This window comes from Hirundo rustica, chromosome 4, assembly GCF_015227805.2.
Source record: "Hirundo rustica isolate bHirRus1 chromosome 4, bHirRus1.pri.v3, whole genome shotgun sequence".
In the NCBI taxonomy this organism is placed as follows: domain Eukaryota; kingdom Metazoa; phylum Chordata; class Aves; order Passeriformes; family Hirundinidae; genus Hirundo; species Hirundo rustica.
This window is the reverse complement of record NC_053453.1, coordinates 26,763,600-26,784,202: the sequence shown is the minus strand read 5'-3', so window position 1 is coordinate 26,784,202 and position 20,603 is coordinate 26,763,600. Positions and strand designations below refer to the sequence as shown.

The 20,603-nt window shown below is 38.5% G+C and overlaps 1 protein-coding gene across 2 annotated transcripts in view; it reads right to left on the bottom strand.

Moving 5' to 3' along the window:
• The window catches only part of BMT2 (base methyltransferase of 25S rRNA 2 homolog), a 33,610-nt gene extending 13,509 nt beyond the window's left edge, over positions 1-20,101 (bottom strand). The window contains exons 1-2 of one of the 2 annotated variants that reach the window (XM_040062533.1): positions 19,933-20,101; positions 7,507-7,648 (exon numbers count right to left, since the gene is read on the bottom strand). In XM_040062533.1, coding sequence (XP_039918467.1) covers positions 7,507-7,648; positions 19,933-20,101 — 311 coding nt within the window. Of the gene's footprint in view, positions 1-7,506; positions 7,649-19,521; positions 19,649-19,932 lie in introns of those variants that run through there. The other variant, XM_040062534.1, reaches the window with a different exon arrangement.
• Between the last annotated feature and the right edge of the window lie 502 nt (positions 20,102-20,603).

Below are 20,603 nucleotides of genomic sequence, written 5' to 3'. Positions count from 1 at the left end.
TCAACTATTCATGTTATCAACCTTTTAATCCCCTAAAAGCTGGTATGCTATCCAGCTTAACACTGAATGAGCACAGGAGAACCACCTACTTGTAAACTGCAAATTCCTCTTGTTGCTGAGAAGCCATTTTCTTCCTCATTCTTGGTACTGATGCAAATGAGTCTTTTTTCCATCCTTTTACCCCTATCATATCAACTGAGTTCTCATAATTCTATATTCTTCATAACAGACCTTCCTCATTTGCAAATAAGACACTATCAAAGTCAACCACAAAGAGAAGCATCTCCTACTTCTGCAGTTTCCCTGGTGGACAACTGGCCAGTGCCACAGAAAGGCCCAAGAATGGGTAAAATTCTTCACGTTCAGACCCCAGGCTCTGCATACTGGTGCAGTACTACAGGGTACCACAAATCCCCAGCCAAATCCACCCAATCCAAACAAAAAAACCCTCAGATCACACAGCACTTCATAGCCACTGAGGGTTATTGTCCCTTTACGCTTTTCTGATGTCACAGTCATTCTGGCATTATTGCTACATGTTGCCCTTTTGGCTCCTGAGCTCCCAGAGGAGTTGTCCATGTACTCCCCGACTTCTCCCCCTGCAGAAGCGACCCTCACACCTCCTGTGAGTAGGTAACAGCGGGTACATGGGCTCTCACTGCACTGGTAGTTAGCAGAGATAATGCACTCTGTAGCTTACCCCACGGTAACTTGCAGATGTAGCCAGATGTTTAACTTCACAGCCATTAAAAGCCATCATTGATAATTCTGGTTTTGAGCATGTAGTTATATAAGACTCTACATTTAACAACTGTCTCAAGTAAGGAACAGCATCTCAATTATCTACAAAATGAAAATTAAGTAATCTATTTTATAATTCTGAAAAGTGACACAGCTCCATTTTTAACTGACAATTAAACATTCAGTCTCTGATGACACAATATTAGCACTACAATTAACTTGCTTGTGAAGAATTGTGTAATGTAAATGCTATCTGAGCTGACGCTTTCTACAGTTCACACAAACTGTGAAATAAATATTTCAGGTCTAAACTGTTTCAGTTTCCTAGATGAGGAGACAGGTTGGGTTTCTGGGTGAAGTGCACAGTTCATGCCTTTGCTTTATAAAACAAATCAAAAAATCAAATCTTTGTATTTCCTCAGTGAAACTTACCTTCCATATTTCAAATCTCAAACACTAAATACCCTGTTCCAGTTGACTTCCCTGCTCTGTCTGCCATTTGGGTTAGACACATAAAGGAAGTCTCAGAAAAAGCCAATATGAATACATATGATTTTGTTAATACTCTCCAGCAATAAAAGAGAAGCCTTGTTTTCAAAAAGAAAGACTAAATCCATGAGTTTCAATAGAATATAAAATGAAAAAAATTAGGGGAACATTGCACCATGTGCACTATGTGTTTTATCATAGCAAAAAGCAGTTTCTAATAGATGTAAACAATGCTTGAGGATTTCACGCACCCAGTTTTATTGACTGACTCTTTCCTTGTGCTTCATAATGAGGAAAAGGTGAGCTTTACTCATGTTCCTTAAAATATTTATAAACCAAAACCTAATACTGAAGATGGCTTTCAGTGAGGGTACAGAGAAATAGCAAACTTCCCTTCAGAGCTGAAGGAATGTCTGGACTTCTTATCATGGTTTCTACTGCAAAACGTATCTCCCCTCCTTCCACACACTGAGAAACAAGTCTATAAACGCCTACTCTCACAACTGCTAGCCTGAAAAAAAAAAACAACAAACTGCAAATGCTTCTACAGATTTAACCCATCCACCTCCCAACCTCCAAAGTGAAGGGAGGGAGAAGTCTCAATTGCCCCTGTACACATTAATACCTAAAAGAGCAGTCAAGTTTCCCTTAGACTAAAAATATTCCCTGATTGTCATGTGCATCCAGCTTCAAGTTAATGAAATAGAATGTTCATCATAGGTGAGAACACCAGGTTTCTCAGTGTAAAGTATTATAATTTTTTAATCACCCTATTTCAATTTTTTTAAAACTTCAAGTTGAGAAACTTGTATATAATACATTTTCCTACTTTGTTTTTGATATTTGGTCTCAATTCTAGGGGCTTGAGACATTTTCCTTTTGAGAAACGCAGCTAGATATGTAATCATATGTTTCTCTTGGGCTGTGGCCACCCCAAGCTGGTTTCTGGAGGCAGTATGTTTTATTGCCAGAGGATTCAAAGAACTTGAAAATAGTCAGCAGTTATCATATGATCACTGCTTTAATTAGCTCTTGTGCTCAACAAACAAATGATGCTCTTGTCAGAACAAAGTAGTTATAGAATCACAGAATATCCTGAGTTGGAAGGGATCCATCAGAGTTGCTGAAGTCCAACTCCTGAACTTGCAGAGAACAGCTCCAAGAGTCACACCATGTGCACAAAAGTATTGTTCAAACACTTCTTGAACCCTGTCAGGCTGGTGCTGTGACCACTTCCCTGAGGAGCCTGTTCCACAGCCCAACCACCCCCTGGGTGAAGAACCTTTTTCTAACATCCAACCAAAACCTCCCTTGACACAACTTCAGGCCATTTCCTTGGGTCCTGTCACTGGTCACCACAGAGATCAGTGTCTGCCCCTCCTCCTCCCCCAACAAGGAAGTTTTCCCCTCAGTCTCCTCCAGGCCAAACAGACCAAGTGACCTCAACCACTCCACACATGGCTTCCTCTCAAAGCCCTGCACCATCATGGTTGCCCTCCTTTGAACACTCATAGCTTTACATCTTTCTCATATTGTGTCACCCAAACCAGCCCCTAGCACTGGAGGTGAGGCTGCCCCAGCGCAGAGCAGAGCAGGACAATCCCCTCCCTTGCCCAGCTGGCATGTTGTGCCTGATGCACCCCAGGACATGGGTGATCCTCCTGGCTGCCAGGGCACTGCTGCCTCAAATTCAACTTGCTGTCGACCAGGACCCCCAGGTCCTGTTCCCTGGCGCTGTTTTCCAGTTTCTCATTCCCCATACATCCAGAGTTGCCCCATGCCAGGTGCAGAATCGTGCACTTGTCTTTGTTAAAATTCATGCAGTTGGTGATTGCCCAGCCTCTTAATTTGATCTGCAGAGCCTGCCTGCCTTCAAGGGAGTTAACAGCTCCTCACAATTTAGTATCATCAGCAAACAATGTGTTTAACAGCAAAAAAATAAGACTGTCATACAAATATAGAACATAGAACATTGTCCTTTCCCATTTTAAATGGTTCCCCTTCTGCTGCTTCTCCCACCTTCCTCAGTTCCATTCTCCTTGCAGTGAATTGCTTGATTAATTGCATTCATCAAAAAAACCTGCAAAACAGTGTTGAAGAGACTTGCAAACACTCATTCATTCATTCAATCTTCCAAATAAAAAGGATCAGCTTTCCAGTTCTAGCAGAGATCTCTTATTCTCAAAGATCCTGTAATAAGATTACTTAGCCTTCTCTTCTTTTGACTAGACAGCTCCAGTTTCTAGAAAAGAACATCAAGGCTTTTGTGGAAAAAATAGAAGGTTTTTGATAATTTCTTTATCTTTCTTGGAGTTGAACTGCTGTTTGTTGTTTTTTAAATGCAATGGCCAAGGTCATATTTTGGCTAAGAGCAATGCTAAATAAAGTCAGAGTAATACTTTATGTATCTTGTGGACAATCCCATTAACACATTCAAGTATGGCATTTGCCTCTACTGCATCCCATGACCACTTCCTATTCAGTTTATGGCCTGCTTCAGAATCCAAATAGTTTTTGAAAGACTGACACAATCAATTATTCCCTGGCCTTTATCTGTACAGCTGATATTTAATACAGAAGATAATGTTTAGTACAGTTTATAACCAAATGAATTTTAATTCTACTCCCAGAGTGACCGTTCCCCTCTCTTTAGTCTCATTTCCAAATTTAATAAATATATTTTACTCTAGCAGACTGCTAACAAAAGTACTCATTAGTTATGGGTGCAGGGACAAACTTTTCACAGAATCCTTCTCAGCAAATCATATTTTTAAGATAAGCTTCTCACATCTATTCTCTGATAATGCTTCCAAACAGTTCTGTATTCACCTGCCATTAACTTAATCAGCGCTGTATTCCTTTGCTCATTAAACAGTCAAAAGACTTTTTAAAAAAATGTAGGTCTAGATAGTGTTTTGTCATGATAATTAGAAGAGCAGATTTTATTTTTGCTCTTTAAAAAAAACAGTCAAGTCAACACAAGTCTTTAACACTGAGGCAAAAGCAAGAGAAAGAAGCAAACCTGCTGGTCTGGCTTATTCTGTTCTAACTAGAACCAGAACAGACTGGCATTCGTAGTCCATACAAAGATTCACCAGCCTATCTATGCCAGCAAAAATTAAAGGGTTACAACAACTATTCAGAGTAAACACCATCTTAACCTGTTTTAAGTTTTGTATTGTAATGTAAATGAAAGAGAAACATAAGTGTTAATTTGTAAATACCACTTGCTACTCACATTCAATTTTCTAAATATATATAAAGGAAGGAAGAAACAGTTGAGGGTTGCCCAGGCTTTTTACACCACCACTCAGGTGATCATAAAACTGGATCTGAAAGAGGATAAAGTTTTAATCCTTTTTCCCCCACCCCTCTCACCACTTAACACTTCTGTAATGTTTCCCTGAAACAATAAGCAAAATTGGCCCTATACAACTCAGCATATGGCCCAGCACAGTCTACCATGTACTGCTTTCCATCTTTCATAGTTTCTAGAGTCTGGATACATGTTGTTTAAATCAACATTAATGAAGAAGTAAGTTTTATGTCATCTGGTTAAGAATTAATGTCAGAATTTTTCCAGTGTCTTCAACTAAATAGCTAAAAAGACTTTTGAGAAAAAACAAATTTGTTATTCTTGATCTTGAGAAGTACACATAGCTCCTCTAGTGGTTATTCTACACTACCTGATTTATTTATCAGATCCTAGGAGAATACAATGAAAATGAAAGAAAGAACAAAATCCCACCAAGTCTTTTGTACTTTTTTTTTCTCCTTTTAACCAATGGAAAAAACACTTCTCCGTTTCAGATCACTGAAAAGATCTTCCTTCAAATTAAAACAAAACTCAGTCTCTCCTTTCTTCACGAGGCATACACTAGTGGTTTCAAACTATCTTCAGCACTCACTCACAAATTAAAATTCATCTATTATGAAACAGCTACCTTCCTGCTGTCATGGTAACATAGGAATAAGTATTGAGCAAAAGCGTTCACTAAAGTCTCACTCAAGTTCCCTTGCATGCAGTTCTGCACCCAGGCACAAGGAGGAGTAACAACAATAGGGCCTGCCACCAGCCTGGCACAGCTCTTGGCCCCTGAGAAGAAACAAAAAACTGCAGAACACAAAGTCAATCTGATATATTCTGGTATTTAGCAATCCAGGCCTCGGTTTAATCTGAGAAGTGAAAAGTACCCTTTCTTTTTCTACTAATGTAAAAACTCCTGATACCTTGACTTTGCAAACTGGAAAGCTTTGTGCTTTATCTGAAGCTTTATACTAAGACAGAGCACTTTAGAGTCTCTTAGTGGGTGGATTCTTTTCCTAATATGAGCTCAGGCTGCAAAGCCCAACCTGGACATTTACTACAATGTTTACCTTGCAAATGAACTATAACCAAGTGGGAGCCCAAAACTTCTACATATAAGTCATCACTGTCCACAAGAAACATTATCCTGCTCTACAGAGTAACAGACAAACTTGCCACAAGATAAGGGATTACTGCTTAACTGAAATTAAAGTAAGAACACACAGCTCTATTGAAAATGTTTCACATATTAGTTGACAACCAAACTATAAGAAAATATCAAGCCCATGGAATCTGCCCTGGGTCCAGTACAACTACTTTTTTCATAGATAACCTGAACTGTGGAACAGTCAGTTTCAGTTCCTTATAAGTGATCTAAAAATGATGCCAACCAGGGCAGGGTGGAAGGGAGACGCTGCAAGAAATCACAGTATTAGAATTCAATATGATTCAAGGTAGTGTAATGTAGTCAAGAGAAATACAAGTATCAGCATTTCCACAGAAATAATGAATAGCAGAGATACAAGTAAACAACTAGCAACTCAGGAAGCCTGTAACACAGAAATAGGCAGCTTGGGATCATAAAGGAGTGAAAGTCAGTGCCGTGCCAATTACAAAAAAAAACCAAAACAAGCACACAAACAAAAGAACAAAACCAACAAAAAAAGCCAAACAAGACCCAGAATCAAAAAAATATTAATCCCCCACCAAACAAGGTCAACAGCATAAACAAGAGTCTAATACAACCTCAATAAAATCTATTTTATTTTATCCCTGACAAAGCCATTGAAATGCTCCATCCATTTTTGGGCTTAGTTCTTTATAACTGAGACTCCTCTCATGTAACTGGGATATAGATACAAAGCATGTCCAGAAAGGTGCCTATAAAGAAACAATATATTAACAATGATGGATTTTTCCTAAGCTAAAGGATAAAACATTGGTAAGTAAAGGAACGGTTTTCAAATATTTAGGAGTTTATGCTAGGGAAAAAATCTCAGCTTATTATGACTTGCTCCATTTCTAGAAGCCTAACCCTAATCCTAACAGCTCAAGCTGCCACCAAGATCAACTGTTTCACAGTCAATTCCCTCTTCTCTTTTTTGTTTTATGGGCTCAAGAGAATTTAAATTCAACAATACCACATCTACTGTTCTTTGCTCAGCACTTTGCAACACTCACCTGCAGGACCTACAAACTGCCATGCGTAGGGTTTCTTTTTGGTTTTCTTAAGTCATTCCCTTCTCAATGGCAAGACTCTCTTCCATTTAAATCTCAACAGAACTTTGTTTTATTCTGCTGTACAGATTCCACAGTACATTTTGGATGCCAATGTATACATAAATTCGGAATGACCAACATTTCTCCTCTTTGTACTATTTATTTTCCTCAGGGACTGAAATAGTTTAGCTCCTCATTTCATGACTTTACAGTTCAGCTAGCCCAACAAAAACTAGATGTTTGTGACTAACAGGAATTTTAGTGTTTTAAATACATTTAAAACAAGTTTCACAGGGGTAAAGTCTGCCACAGGAGATTAAGAATCGAAAATTAAGCACCAGAGATCTGCATTTAGAGATCAAACACTATTATATGTACAAATATAATCAAACCAAACCCAACCCCTGAAAATTAAACTTGAGTTACACTCACTGCATTTATTCAGCTTAGGTTCAAAAGCATGGAAAATTACTTCACAGGTTTATTTGCAAACAGCTTCAGTATTTGAGAAAAAAATAGTTCATTGAAAATACTTCAAAAAAGGATCACCTAATAACAAACCACTTCATAAGCTATTTCCTTAGTAAGCTGGAACACTAAGAAATTATTTCTTTAAGAAAGCAGTAAATTATTAATATGCTATAGGATAAATATTAAATATTGGCAAAATATTAAATACAATTAAACTTTGTATTATAAATAATTGCAAGTAAAAGCATGCAATTGCATTTTTCAAATACATTATTTACCTGCAACACCATTCAATTCGGCCTTCCCCTTCACAAGTTTTTGCCCAGTGATTATCTGCAAGGTTTTTCATTGCCACAGCATATTCACAGAGAGTTTCCTCATCCTCACAGTGCTCACGCCAGATCTTATCAAAGTCTCCCACTAAAAAAAAACAAAACAAAAAATTGCACATCAGATACAAAGTCTCTCATTATCTCCATGGCAAAATCTCCATCCAGTTAAAAAGTTGCATAATGCACCAAGAGATTACCTACACATAAAAACAAGTTCTCCTTTCTCTAGTCATAAACACAAAAATCCAAGTTTTAGGGCAGGAAGGGGCTGTCGGGTACTTGAGAAACTAGAAATATCAGTACACAGATTTTTTTTCAGTTTGTTCTGTGAAATTAAAGTCCCCGGGAAGTTTTGCTTGCAGGTTTCTGTGCATGAACATTAACGTGACAAACATTTTAGAAATGAAAGATTTAAAGGTTCCTACTAGCATTCACATCCATGGCAAATACTGTAGATGACATTACATGAAAAAGCCATGAAAGTTAAACCCATGACATAGATTTCTTTGGGTATACTGAAAAAGAAAAAGGAATTCAAACTCTCATTGATTGCTGTCTAATCTAGCCAGGCCCAATAAATTAGCTTCTAGGGATAGTACTGAAGAATCAAACCAACTATGATCAGGAAATCACAGACAAACTACTCTGCTGATCTCTAGGGACAGATTTATTTCCACACTCCTTACCTTGCTGAAAAACTCTTGCAGGTTAAGTTCTGGCACTTCAAAGTAATTAAACATGGTGATTTTCCTTCTTTGCTCCTAAGTATCCACTTCTCCTAGCCTGCTTTACATAATTACTGCTAAACAAAAACAAGATAAATCTAGTCATGGCTAGCCCAAATTCCTATACAGCATGCAAACCCTTGGTGTACCTTACTGAAAGGATATTTCTGCCCTGAGAAAGATGCTTTCCTAGTATGGCGTTCACTAATTTCTTTTGCGTTTCTTAATCACAATGTGTGCACATATCTAGAATATATGTCAATCTGAAAAATAAAAAATATGTACTGATTTTGAACTTACAAGCTAATACAGCTAAAAATAACTTTTCAAGAACACAGCTATATTTTAAGCTTTGATTCGGACAAACAACACACTTTTCACACCACGGTTCCATCTTGTAGCATCTTTATATGAGAAGGAAATACTTTAAAAGTCTATCAGCCATAAGCTAACAATTAATGTCTGTTAAAGCCTGAAAGTAGCTTAGAGTATGACCTGTCCTCACACCAGTAAGAGATTTCTGTTTCTAACACACTTACGGCAATTTCTTTGATGTACTTTGTTTCAATTAGCAGTAAATCAAAGATTTTTTCCAGGGACAACCTTTTTATTTTTTCCCTCCTGCGTAAAGCAGCGAAAATCCTCACCTTATTTGTCCTCCACTTAGAGAAAGACTGGCCCTGATGGGCAAGTATAGATGTATACTTAAAAGATTTAAATCAACCATCCAGGTTACTCCCTACTTAGGTTTGGTTTAGGGATGTCATAGCAATTTTCAGAAATAAGCATCTAGCACACTTGTACAATCATCAAAGTGAGTCATGTTTAAAATTAGGTGTTTGCACTCCCTTGTCTGAGATGGCAGGGAAGGGAGTGGCCAAAAAGTCATATTATCAAAATGGGGAAGCTGTGCAAGAAATTATTTATTCTACTTGCTATTCAAGAAGCATGAATGAGAAAGTTACTACACTGGACAAAAAAAAAAAAAAAAAAAAAAAAAAAAAAAAAGCATAATACTGAATGGCATCCCTCATTATCTTCCAAATGATCCAAGTTCAGAGAGGTATGCTTTACAAGAAATGGTACCAGCAAGGTTACCAGTTGACCACCAGAGCAACACTCAAGTCACAGGAAAGTCCCCACAGGGGTTTCTGCTAAAACCTGTTGGGCACTTTTCCAGAGCTTTCAGGAGAGCCTTCTGCAGAAACAAACATTCAGTTCAGGCCAGAATGTATCCGACTGACAAAAGACAGCAGAAAATGGCATCAACAGCGGCGTACCAGCGCAGGGGGCAAAATATACACAACTTGTAGCAGTCTGTACTTTTTGTGTCAAAGTGCAGAACCTATATAGCACCAAGCCAGAAAGCACTTGTAAAGTTTGAAGTGATTCTCAACAGCAAATTAATTCTGGCGCAACTCAGATAGTGTCATAGTGTCCCTAACACAATACTCTTGACTCTTACTGCATGCTCCAGACAACTGTGAAATGCTTCAGTGATTTGAAGTTACTAAAGATTTGTCTGAATACATGGCCAATTAGAAAGACAAAAAGCAAATGAATGAACATTTACTGAAGGAAAATATCACAAATACAAAATCTCAAGTTTATTACTGTTCTTTTATTTGTTCACTATATCTGGTCTATCCTGAAGCAATTATTGTATTTCCAAATACAATAAAACAAATCCCTTTTCCTTAAAATGTCAGAAAGAAGACAAATCAGAAACAATAAATATGCAAAGACCAAATGTTCTTAACTAGCCTACCCTTAGTAACAGCAAAGCAGTGATGCCTTCTAACACCGAATCCTGCTCTCATAGCAGCTGCTCTGATTTCCTTCTGAACAAGGCATAGATTTGCAATTGTCCCTGGAAGTCAGATGAGGGTTAAAAGCACCCACAGACAATGGACCTTAAATTGAGATATATAGTAACAGACCCAGAGCTCACTACCAGCACATTGGGACATGAACTTTGGGTTACAACAGAGCTGCCTGTAACAGTAATAGCTTTTTGGCTCTGAGCTGACAAAAAAATAAAATTGAATTATACAGATCATGAGGAGAGAGATGCAGAACAAAAGTGAAAAAATCATCACAAAGTAATTCCATCACACATCTTATATTAAATCAATTCTGTGAGCACTTCTGACTTATTTTCATTTACCAATGCAAAGATACAGCCCTGCTTTTGTATGAGGAACGCTGAAATAGAGGAAGGAAGAAGGCAGATGAAACAAGTAGAGGACAAACTTCCACATGATCACAACTGACAGAGGGAAGGTAAATATGGAACGACTTCTGTCTGGCTGTTCCAAGAATATCAGACATTCAGGAAGAGCAGCTTAAAAGGGAAAAAAAAAAAAATTATTTCCTCATAAAATGTATGTCTAAGCTTAAAGTTCATGAAGTTCATGCAGCTCAGCAAACTATAGGAAGAAAAACCATGACAAACTCCATATTCAAAGATGAGATTTCTAACTCAGGAGCTCCTAGACCACAATATCACTGAAAGACAGAATGGTAAGCAAGCACACAGTGATACTCCAGCAGCATTTTTCACTTATTCTTGTCTCAGCATCTGCTGTTGGCCCACTGTCAGTACTGATTTTGATATGATGCCCATTTCTCTGCCCTTTCATGAATACAATCTCCAACCCACTGCAGACAAGGGGTCATCTTAAGGCACTGGTACCATTGTGCAGGGCTTTTCAAAGGGTCTGGCATCTAATTTCGTTTGAGCAAGTAGCATGGCAGTGCATTGTTTTGCTGTGTTTTTTCTCCCCCATACTTTAACATAGTGAGCTTTGAGAAGACACAAACAGGCACACTAGATATAGGGAACTTTAAATCCAGTACCATGCTCCAGTACTGAGTTGAAAATGCATAGTCCTTCCTGTCTGTTGAGACTTTGAGACAGTGACTACAATAAGTCTTGTATCATTCAATTTCAAACTAACATCCAGAACACAGAAAAGTTACGTATTAGTATTTTTAAGTCAGTATATTATAATCCACTGTGTACTAATTTTTCAAGCAATACATTATAATCCAGGTACAAATATGGCATTAACTCTATACTCTGGAGTTAAACATTTATTTATGAATCAATAAATTTTTGCTTATGTAACCAAATAGGCAGTAAAATATGCAGAAAGATTTCACAACAAAACTAGTAGTGACTAGAGAAATAAGATAAATAAAGCCTTCTATTAAGTAATCAGCAACACTGTAAATTAAATAGCAGTTTGTGGTAGGCTAATCTAATAGAAAAAAAAAAGTCTTGAATCTTTGATCCCATCTTAAAGTTAATATTTGATTTTGTGTATTAAACTTTTCATACTCATGACCATACTATACATAAAGTTTAAGGCACTTAACACTTCTACTCTACACTTAGAGATTACCTTTTATGGAGTTTAAAATCTCTTTTGAGCACTGAACCTTCAGAGATCTTCATAGGCCTGAGATCTCCATCAAGGAGCCAGATACGCCACTGTCCAGCTGAAAAGTGCGACCGGCAAAACTAGCTCATAAAAGGAGTTTCACAAAACTCTCAAACCACTATACTCATGCTATTCTAAAATTAGTTAATGCTTGTTCTATTTTATTCAGAATTACCTAAAAAATAAATAACCTACTCTTCACCTTGAAGATAAACTATTCCTTTAAAAATAAAAAAGGTCAAAACCCACTGCTTCCTAGAATTCTGTCACTGAACAAATAACTGATCAACACGTTCTTCACAACACAGACTACAGTAACAAAAATCCAATACTACTTACCTAGAACAGGTGAACCCTTCTAAGTAATTTCCACCCACATTAATATTGCCCACAGAATAGCCAAGTCCATAACCCTGAACTCAACCACAGACTAATCAGCAGTTGCTGAATACTGTCACAGAGAGAACAGGTCAGGCACGTACAAGTTATTTTTAAATGATCCTAATTACAAGATAATTTTAATTGTGGGTAACAGCAATAGAGATGAAATGTTAGCTCTAACTTTCAACAACTGAAAACATTTTTAATAGAGAAGACTCACACAAAATTACTAAGAACTCCCTTGTTCCACATTTATTTACAAGTCCTTATCAGAGGTTCCCAGAACAGCATAAGAAGATCAGGCTTGTCATTCATGGTGAGACAAACGTACACCATAATTCTTCTCTCCAAGTAGTCTGCTATTAAAGAAAAAAAAATCCAGCTTTCTTCCATCCCATTTTTTTTAAAAAAATATTTTATTTTTAAAAGACATCTATTTGTAGAGTGTTAAACTGAACTGTCATTTAAGGTATGCTTATAAAATAAGTAAAAAAAAAATGCTGTTTTTCTTCAACTTATGACAATGAGTAATGTCAACTGGTATTTTAAGAAAACACAACCCTCTGTAATATAAAAGAAATAGAGCTCAGTTCTGCTAAAGGCAGTATTTTTTTTCATTATTTTGAATGGGATGAAATCCAAAACAACTCATTTGAATAATTCTTTATCAAGAATGTTGAATTACATGTTTTATCAAGCAACACAATAGTAGTCACATGGAGTTATAAAAGTACTATCTGCACCCACAAGAAGAGATTTGTAATTACTATTTTCCGAAAGTCCATGGGTGCTCTTTGGAAAAACAGTGCAGTCATCTCTGACAATCTCAAAACTAACGACAGAATACTTCATCCATCATGAAACAAGACCTTGCATATCAAAAGTTAACTGACACTGACACTGTGCTTTTAAGTCTTCAGGTAAAATGCAGGTTTAGATCTTAAGCAAAAACTTCCTCCAAAAAAAGAACTAAAAAGTAATAATAATCTAAAAAAAAAAAAAAAAAAAGTCCCCAAAACAAACACCTGCCGACCCCACTCCAAAAAAACCCAAAACAATCCAAAAAACACTTGAGAAAAAGGGTAATCAGAACTGCCATTATTTCCTTCTGGGAAACTAAAATGTTGTTAATTCAAGGCAGCTCTAAATGGAAAAACCATCACCACAACAAAAACAAAACCCCAAAATGCCCCAACCCACCAAAACCCACGCCCAAGTGTTTAAGGGTTTGAAGTCTTCTACATAATGGTATAACTTAGTAATGCAGAAAACCAGATTCAATCCACTACCTTTTCAATACCTTCACTTAACAACACATTGCCTTCCTAGTTTCTCCTCTACCAGAACTTTGGTGGCTCTGGTAAAAGAGAAAATAACCTCAATATACTAACAAGAAAGGGCAAAGCCAAAACCAACATGCTAATATTTGCACAGTATTAACACAGTCTTCATAAAAATTAATAAATATTGTTTATTGTAAAAAGAAAACCTATCTCCACAATTAACAAGTGTCCATGACAACACTGGATAACTTCAGATGACCAGCTGCTGGCCATAGCAATGTCTAGCAAGATTTCTGAGGGTTCTTTTTGTTTGTTGATGGCAATGCCCTACAGGGTGAAAAGAATCCATCTCATTTTCAGTCTCTTAAGATCAGCTCTCACTGCTGGAAACAGCAAAACAGCTTCTATACATGCTAAACAGTAAATGAGGAAAACAGTCCTATACTGTTCACTAGGCTAAAGCTGAAATCAAATTCCTATGAATATCTGACTAAATTTCCTCATTAACATTCTCAGTTGAAATTTAACTGTGCTACTAATGTATGGATGCTGTGGCAATGATAAGAAAAATTAATTACATGAGGAATATCAGCAAATACTATGACGTTCATAATTTTCATTGAATACAAGATAAACTTACTGAACATGTGTCTTACTAAAAACATATTCAGCAGTCCTTGCAAACAACATCAGGAATTTTTGGTTTCTCTGTTTTCCAATTTTACATGTCTATATACAGAACACGAAGTTCAACTTGGACAAAGTTCAAGCAGAGTTAATATTTTCTTTCTCATGTCTCATTAGTATTTGCTTCACATTTCTTAGGAGTTACCGCAACTATTCCAGAACAAAATACTCTTTAAAAAATCAAGTGCAAGGATTTAATTTTCCCTATCTCAGTATCAATGTTCCGCCCTTCAGCTACATGGAAAGGATTCATTTGACCAAATGTGGATTTCTACATCTGACCTCTCAGCTAAAGTTCCTATCCATTTACATGAAACAGACTCTGAGGGCCCCACTGACTGATATTTCAGCATCTACTGGGGGTCAACTTAGATCACTCTGGAGAATAATTTGTGTCTCTGATATGCTATAAATCTCTGATGGCTGTCACACGAACAGCATGTATGTGACAGTTTAAGCAATTACTGCCCCCAGGTGTTGGATCTACTCTACTGGAAACTTCATTCCTCTCCCCTTTTCCAAACCTGACTTTCTGGGATGGACTATGTGCTGCACCTTAACACAACCAACACATAGATGAGTATGTCAAGAGAAACTACTGATTTTGGTAATTTTTGCAAATGTAGGAGCAAAACTTAGAAGTACATGCTTAGGTACAGATTTTATTATGCTGACCCTGTAACAGGAACACCATATTCCAACAAAGCAACAAAGGAGCAGGGAAGGTGACATGGACCTGTTGGTTCAGTGAGTGCAAACCCATGCTGTAGTCAGTATGTTTTCAAATTTACAGGCTAACTAAATGATAGCAGTAATTAAATCCCCCAAAATGTAAATCTTATGTGATTTCTAAGTAAACCCTTGTTGCAAAACTGTGGTATACAAACTGTAAGGGCAATCATACCTTAAAGCTCACATCATAAACCAGCATCAATTTTCATTTTCATTAAAAAAAATTTAGCTTGTATTGCTGGAAAATTCAACCTTTAGTATTACAAAATGTCTTCCTCTTCCAAGAAGTTAATGCAAGGGGTAAAATGTAAATTAATATATTGAAAACTTAGGACTATTTCTACTGTAAACCAGTTATACTTAACAAAAAGGAGTAACAACTGTTGACTTATCGTGTAGAGTTCAATGACAAAGTTTTTCCTGTCCTGTGAAAAATGACACCATTTCAAAATGTTTCCTGTTTCACATTAGGAAGAATTTAAACTCTCTCATGGTTTTTCATGAAAAACATGAGACAAAGAGACCATGAAACAACAGAGTTCAGAACAACCCTTCTGTCTAAATCACTTACCTACTTGGGTTGCTTATTATCATTAGGCAGGGTCTTGTGAATTTTCTGAAAAAACCTTTAAAAAAGCCCCTTTGAAGTTTCAACAAATATTTCTTTTAAGGAATCAAACTGCCCTCTAGAAATGTTTTTGTCAGCTTCTGTGATGTGGTAACTAGCAACAGGACAAACAACAATTCTGTGTGATTCTCTAAGCCTCAAGAGCCTTTGAAGGCATATGGTAGGAGAAATGAACTGTTTTAGTGAACACACAGGAAAACATTCCATAAAATATCTTTACAGATACCTCTGCAATTTCTTCCACTTGTACTTACTACAGGATTTAAAGAGAAAAGTAGTCTTGTAAATCATCTTTCATTCTATACACAAAACCATCTATAACTGAGGATCATGCTACAGAGAAAATGTTTACTTGATAAATACACCTCTGCATGACAACAAAGGTAATAAACAACTGAGAGAAAAACAGGATGCCTCTTTATCAGGGGAAGGGATTTTTATCCCAGTAAAAATTAGACCTCTCTGGTTACTACAAGCAATTGGAAGCCAACAAACATACATCACATAGCAGATGTTCAGTAGATCTTGCATAGCTCCTTAGGAACCACTATATCTGCTTTTACAGGTCTGTCTGTCAGGCTTGACATATATCAGCCTACACGCAGTATATTAAATATTCATGCATGTATGTAACCCACAGAACACGCTCCAGCCCACGGCTGCAGGTGCTCAAAGATGCACAGAGGAAAGCTCTGTAAAACCCCAGATGGGGTCACCTGTGGTACCAAGCAACAGAACCAACAGGAAGGGACTAAATCAAACATTGTTTTTTCCCCATCTCCATGTAGTAACAGAAATTCAAACATCATGAAAAACCCTAATTTCTATACCTTCTAAGTGCTTGTGTCAAGCATCTAGAACCACTCTGAAATTTCTGATAAATGAATAATAACTCACTAATTGAGAGCAGTTTCAGCTATTGGATTTTACTGTGGCGTGTAAAATAATTACGATTAAATGATTCAGTTTGAACAGGAAGCAGGAATAAAACTGAAAAAAACCATGAGCCTTATATTAATGAGAGAGCCTCCTAACTGAACATGTTACATCTCGAAGTTATTCTCACTTAAAATTTTCTTTATGATGAGAAAGTTTATAGGCTAACCTCAGGAAACACATTTTATTTTTAGGAACCACTATAGAGGTACTCTTTCTCTATCACTACCTAAAAGTAGCCTGAAATAACTTCTTAATGGTTAGCTGATACATTCACTCAGTGTGGACAAGAACTAAACACTTTGATTTAAAACCTACACTCGTTTGCTACATTTCATGAAATAATTTCAGAATATCACATAGAATACTACTGCAGGACCCACAGTAGGAAAAAACCAAAAAAACAGCCTACAATTTCAAAATACCAAATCTGTCATGGCATTTATGATGACATGCTTCCCTTTACCTTCTTATTAACAACAGAGAGGGTAAGAGAAGGGAAGTGGAAGAGAAAACAATAAAGAAGGATAAAAAGGAGATAAAAAAGGAGAAAAAAATTTAAATATTCCCACTTTAAGTCATACTGGTAATATCCAAAAAATAGAAAAGATAAGTACTAGTCACACAGCAAAAAAACTAAAATTGATAAAGAAAACAAAAAATGCACTTCAGTGCAAACTTAAAAGCATTTCAGCTGCATCATTTAAAAGATAGCAAATGCTTGCCATGAATGGCATGGAACTATGATATGACATGTCATGAGGCAGAGTACAGAACTAGATATAAAATCTATGCACCATATTTACAAGTATAAGCGATTCAGTAAGTGCAGAAATTAACAAACAAGCCAAGGTTCAGCTTTAATTATCTCCAGAATTACAGTTTTTCACCAGGAAAAAAAAAAAATCAAAATCAAACCCTTCTACATGACACGATGACTAAACTTTATTCTAGTAATTCCCTAGTAACTGCAAAAATTTTACTGCAATGCTTCTCTACTTAAGAAATATTGCTCTTATGCTTCTGACAAGTATGCAACTTCTTCAAAAACATGTTGGCTGGCAATTTTGGAGCATATTGTCACTTTTTTACTGGCTCATCTTCAAAAAAGAGGGAAACCATTGCAGAAATTGAAATGAAATTATAACAATGGTGCAGTTATAAGCAACTCAGATAATATACTGGCTTGCCTGTTACAGTTACCCATTAGAACACAGACCTTGATAATGTCAGCAAGGCAAATGAATTTGCAAAGAAATCAGCTTATTAAAATCAAGTCCAAATAAAATCTATCAAAGCACATTTCAGTGTCTAGAGGAAGCATCTATTTCCCTTCAACACTTCTAACAGAAGACACTAACTCAGGATCATATTACAATACCAAGGGCTTTCTTAGACTTATCTACCCTGTGCAAAATAACCATATAGCTTTCAGGACAATGAACACGATTTTTCATCTACCAAAAAAATAATACGGAATTCTACTTTGGCTTTTACAGACAAAGCACTGAAGTCCATGCAACAGCAATTACAGTAGTGTTTGCTTATTCAGACAAAATGGAAACTAGCCTCATAGAGCTCTGGTAAAACATGAGAGGAGGAAGAGTAGAAAAAGAAAAAAGGACAATATAAGATTGCAGAAAATTACAGAATAATGTTTCTGAGTCATATGGAGGTGAGAACACTGAATTGTAGAGTCAAGAAGCTTTCCCTGTGTAAAAAGCTGTAAACACATAAGCAAGGATGAAAGAACTTTGCTATTTGCTTTTCCATACTCAAGTCATAATTCAAATTGTACAGTGAAGTTAGAGATGATTTATTGATATTTTACTTCTATTTAACAAACTGCCAACTTTAATTTTATCAGGGTAACCTATTTGCCAGTCACCAAGTATTAGGAAAAAAAAATTCCAAGGGAAGACCTTTCAGAGATCAAGCATGTCCTGGTATCACAATTTCAGAATGACATTAAAGGCATTTAAGGAGATTCTCAAGTCTGCCTTTAGAAGCAAAGGCAGATGTAGGTATAAAAGACTCCAAAACTAAAATTCTTCAGCTTAAAGAAGCTAACATGGGAAGTACTACTGGCTACTAAGCACTAACAACTTGTAAGGACCACCTGCTATTGGATGAGTAGGTAATGGGTAGAGCTCTTCTTGTTGCATAGATGCAATGAATTATTTGGTTTTAACTCTCTCAGTGAAATGAGGTATCATGTTGCTACTTTGGAATGACTAGAAAAAACATAAAGTTTTAACTTTTTTTTTGTAAAAACATGAAACATTGTAAAGTTTTCACTAATGTATGATTTACAAGTCATAGGAAGTAAATGAAAATGCTGTTGGCTCTTTCACTTAACCAGCTAGACACAACTTACCCTTGAGCATGAACTTGCTTTTTGCTAAGAAGTAGGCTTACAAAAACTTCCTCCTTATTTAGGCTCTCATCTAAAAAAAAAAAAATCAGTTCCTACAGAGACTGCTCACTTAAAAAAAAAAGATAACAAAGCCAATCCTTGTCAGACTTAATCAGCAGGCGCTCTGAAATAACACAGAAACATGTACTGCTAAAAGCTGGACTTCTTTGCCAGGATTTGAATGTTTAAATATACTATGTTCATTCTCCCAACACTGGAGTGAAGAAGGGAGATCCTTCCTTAAGTTTTGCCTCACCAAGGCCAAAATAAACAGCAAGTTTTGATCAGTATCTACATACGTCGGTATTTGTGCCCAAATCCCATGAACTGGCTCCAGGGGAGATTTTGGGAGACCAGAAGGCAGTATGACCTTGTTTTTTGAACTGAAGTGTCATAGGAAAACACAGAGGAGAGGCAAGAACCTGTGCCTAAGAGAGGAAGAGCTCCCATTTCATATGTATTCTTCTCAAGGTGAGCTGTGGGCTCACTAAAAGGGTGGATGGATGAATTTTCTGTAACCTGTGTTAGCATTTCACAGAGGTTTAAAAGCATTCCAATACCACCCATAAAAACCTTGCATAAGGGAATTAATAGTGATGACAAAGTAGATTTTTCAAAGACTACAAATAATTAAAACAGTTTTACCCCAACCCCTTCCGTTAGTGCTCCCGGCTGAACCTCCTGCACTACGAATGAAAGACAGGAGGCACAAATAATTCACAAAGACCTGCGCCTTTCCAGATCACCATTCAATCTCTTTCGGCATTCATCGTCTACCGTCCTCACGCTTGCAGTTCCTGTTTGGAAAACACTGCTGTACGGCCGGGAAGCTCCCTCCTCAGCCAGGAAGGGGGCTCCGCTGCCAAAAGCTCCAGGAAATCGGCACAACCCCGGCAGACCCGACCGGGCGCCTTCGGCGGGGCTGCGGGCAGCCGACGGCAGCGGCGACCCCGGTCTCCCGGGGAGGAGCAAGAAGCGAGCGCGGAGCTGCTCCCGGCCGCCCTCCCCCGACACACCCCCTCGGCAGCGGCCGGGGGCACGGGGCCGGGCCGGCCCCCTACCCGCGGGGACATCCCGATTCTCCGCCGGCGAGGGCAGCGGGGGGACCCGGCCGGGGCGGTCCCCTCCCCCGCCCTACCTTCCCGGTATTTCTTGCGCAGCCTCCGGTGGACGCTCTTCACCACCCCCGACAGCTTCTCCTGCTCCAGCTTCCGCTCCTGCTCCTGCTCCTGCTCCGGGGGTGGCGGCGGGGCGGCGGCGGCCCCGCCGGGCCGGGGCCGGGGCTGCGGCTGCGGAGCGGCCTCCATGGTGTTCCCGCTGCTCGCCGCGCACCGCCCGGCCCAGGGGGAGGCGCGCGCCGTGCCGGGCTGCGCCGGGCGGGCCTGCGCGCGCCGCCCCCGCCGCGCGGGCCGCCGGGACATGGAGTCCGCGCGCCGCCGCTGCCTGCGGGGCCGTGCCGCGGGCGGGGGCCGGCCGCGCTTCACTCGCCGCGCGTCTGGAGCCCGTCCCTCCGCGGCGCTTAGCAAAACAGTGGGGCGGAAAACACACCGAGTGCCCGGGGCGGTGAGTCTTCCCCTGTAGCCTGTGTGTGTTACCCTTGGGCACGGCCTTCGCAAGAGACCCCCGTAAGGGAGTCCGTCTGACCCACGGTGGAGAAACCCATTCCTCGCCTACAAAGGACCTTGCGGAAAAGAAACTGAATTCAGAACACACTCGAGCAAACTTGGACGGCTTCGTTTCCGTGATGTGGGCGCGGGCGCTTGAAGAGCACAAGTTTTGTTCAGCTTTTTTATGTCTTCATGGAGCCGC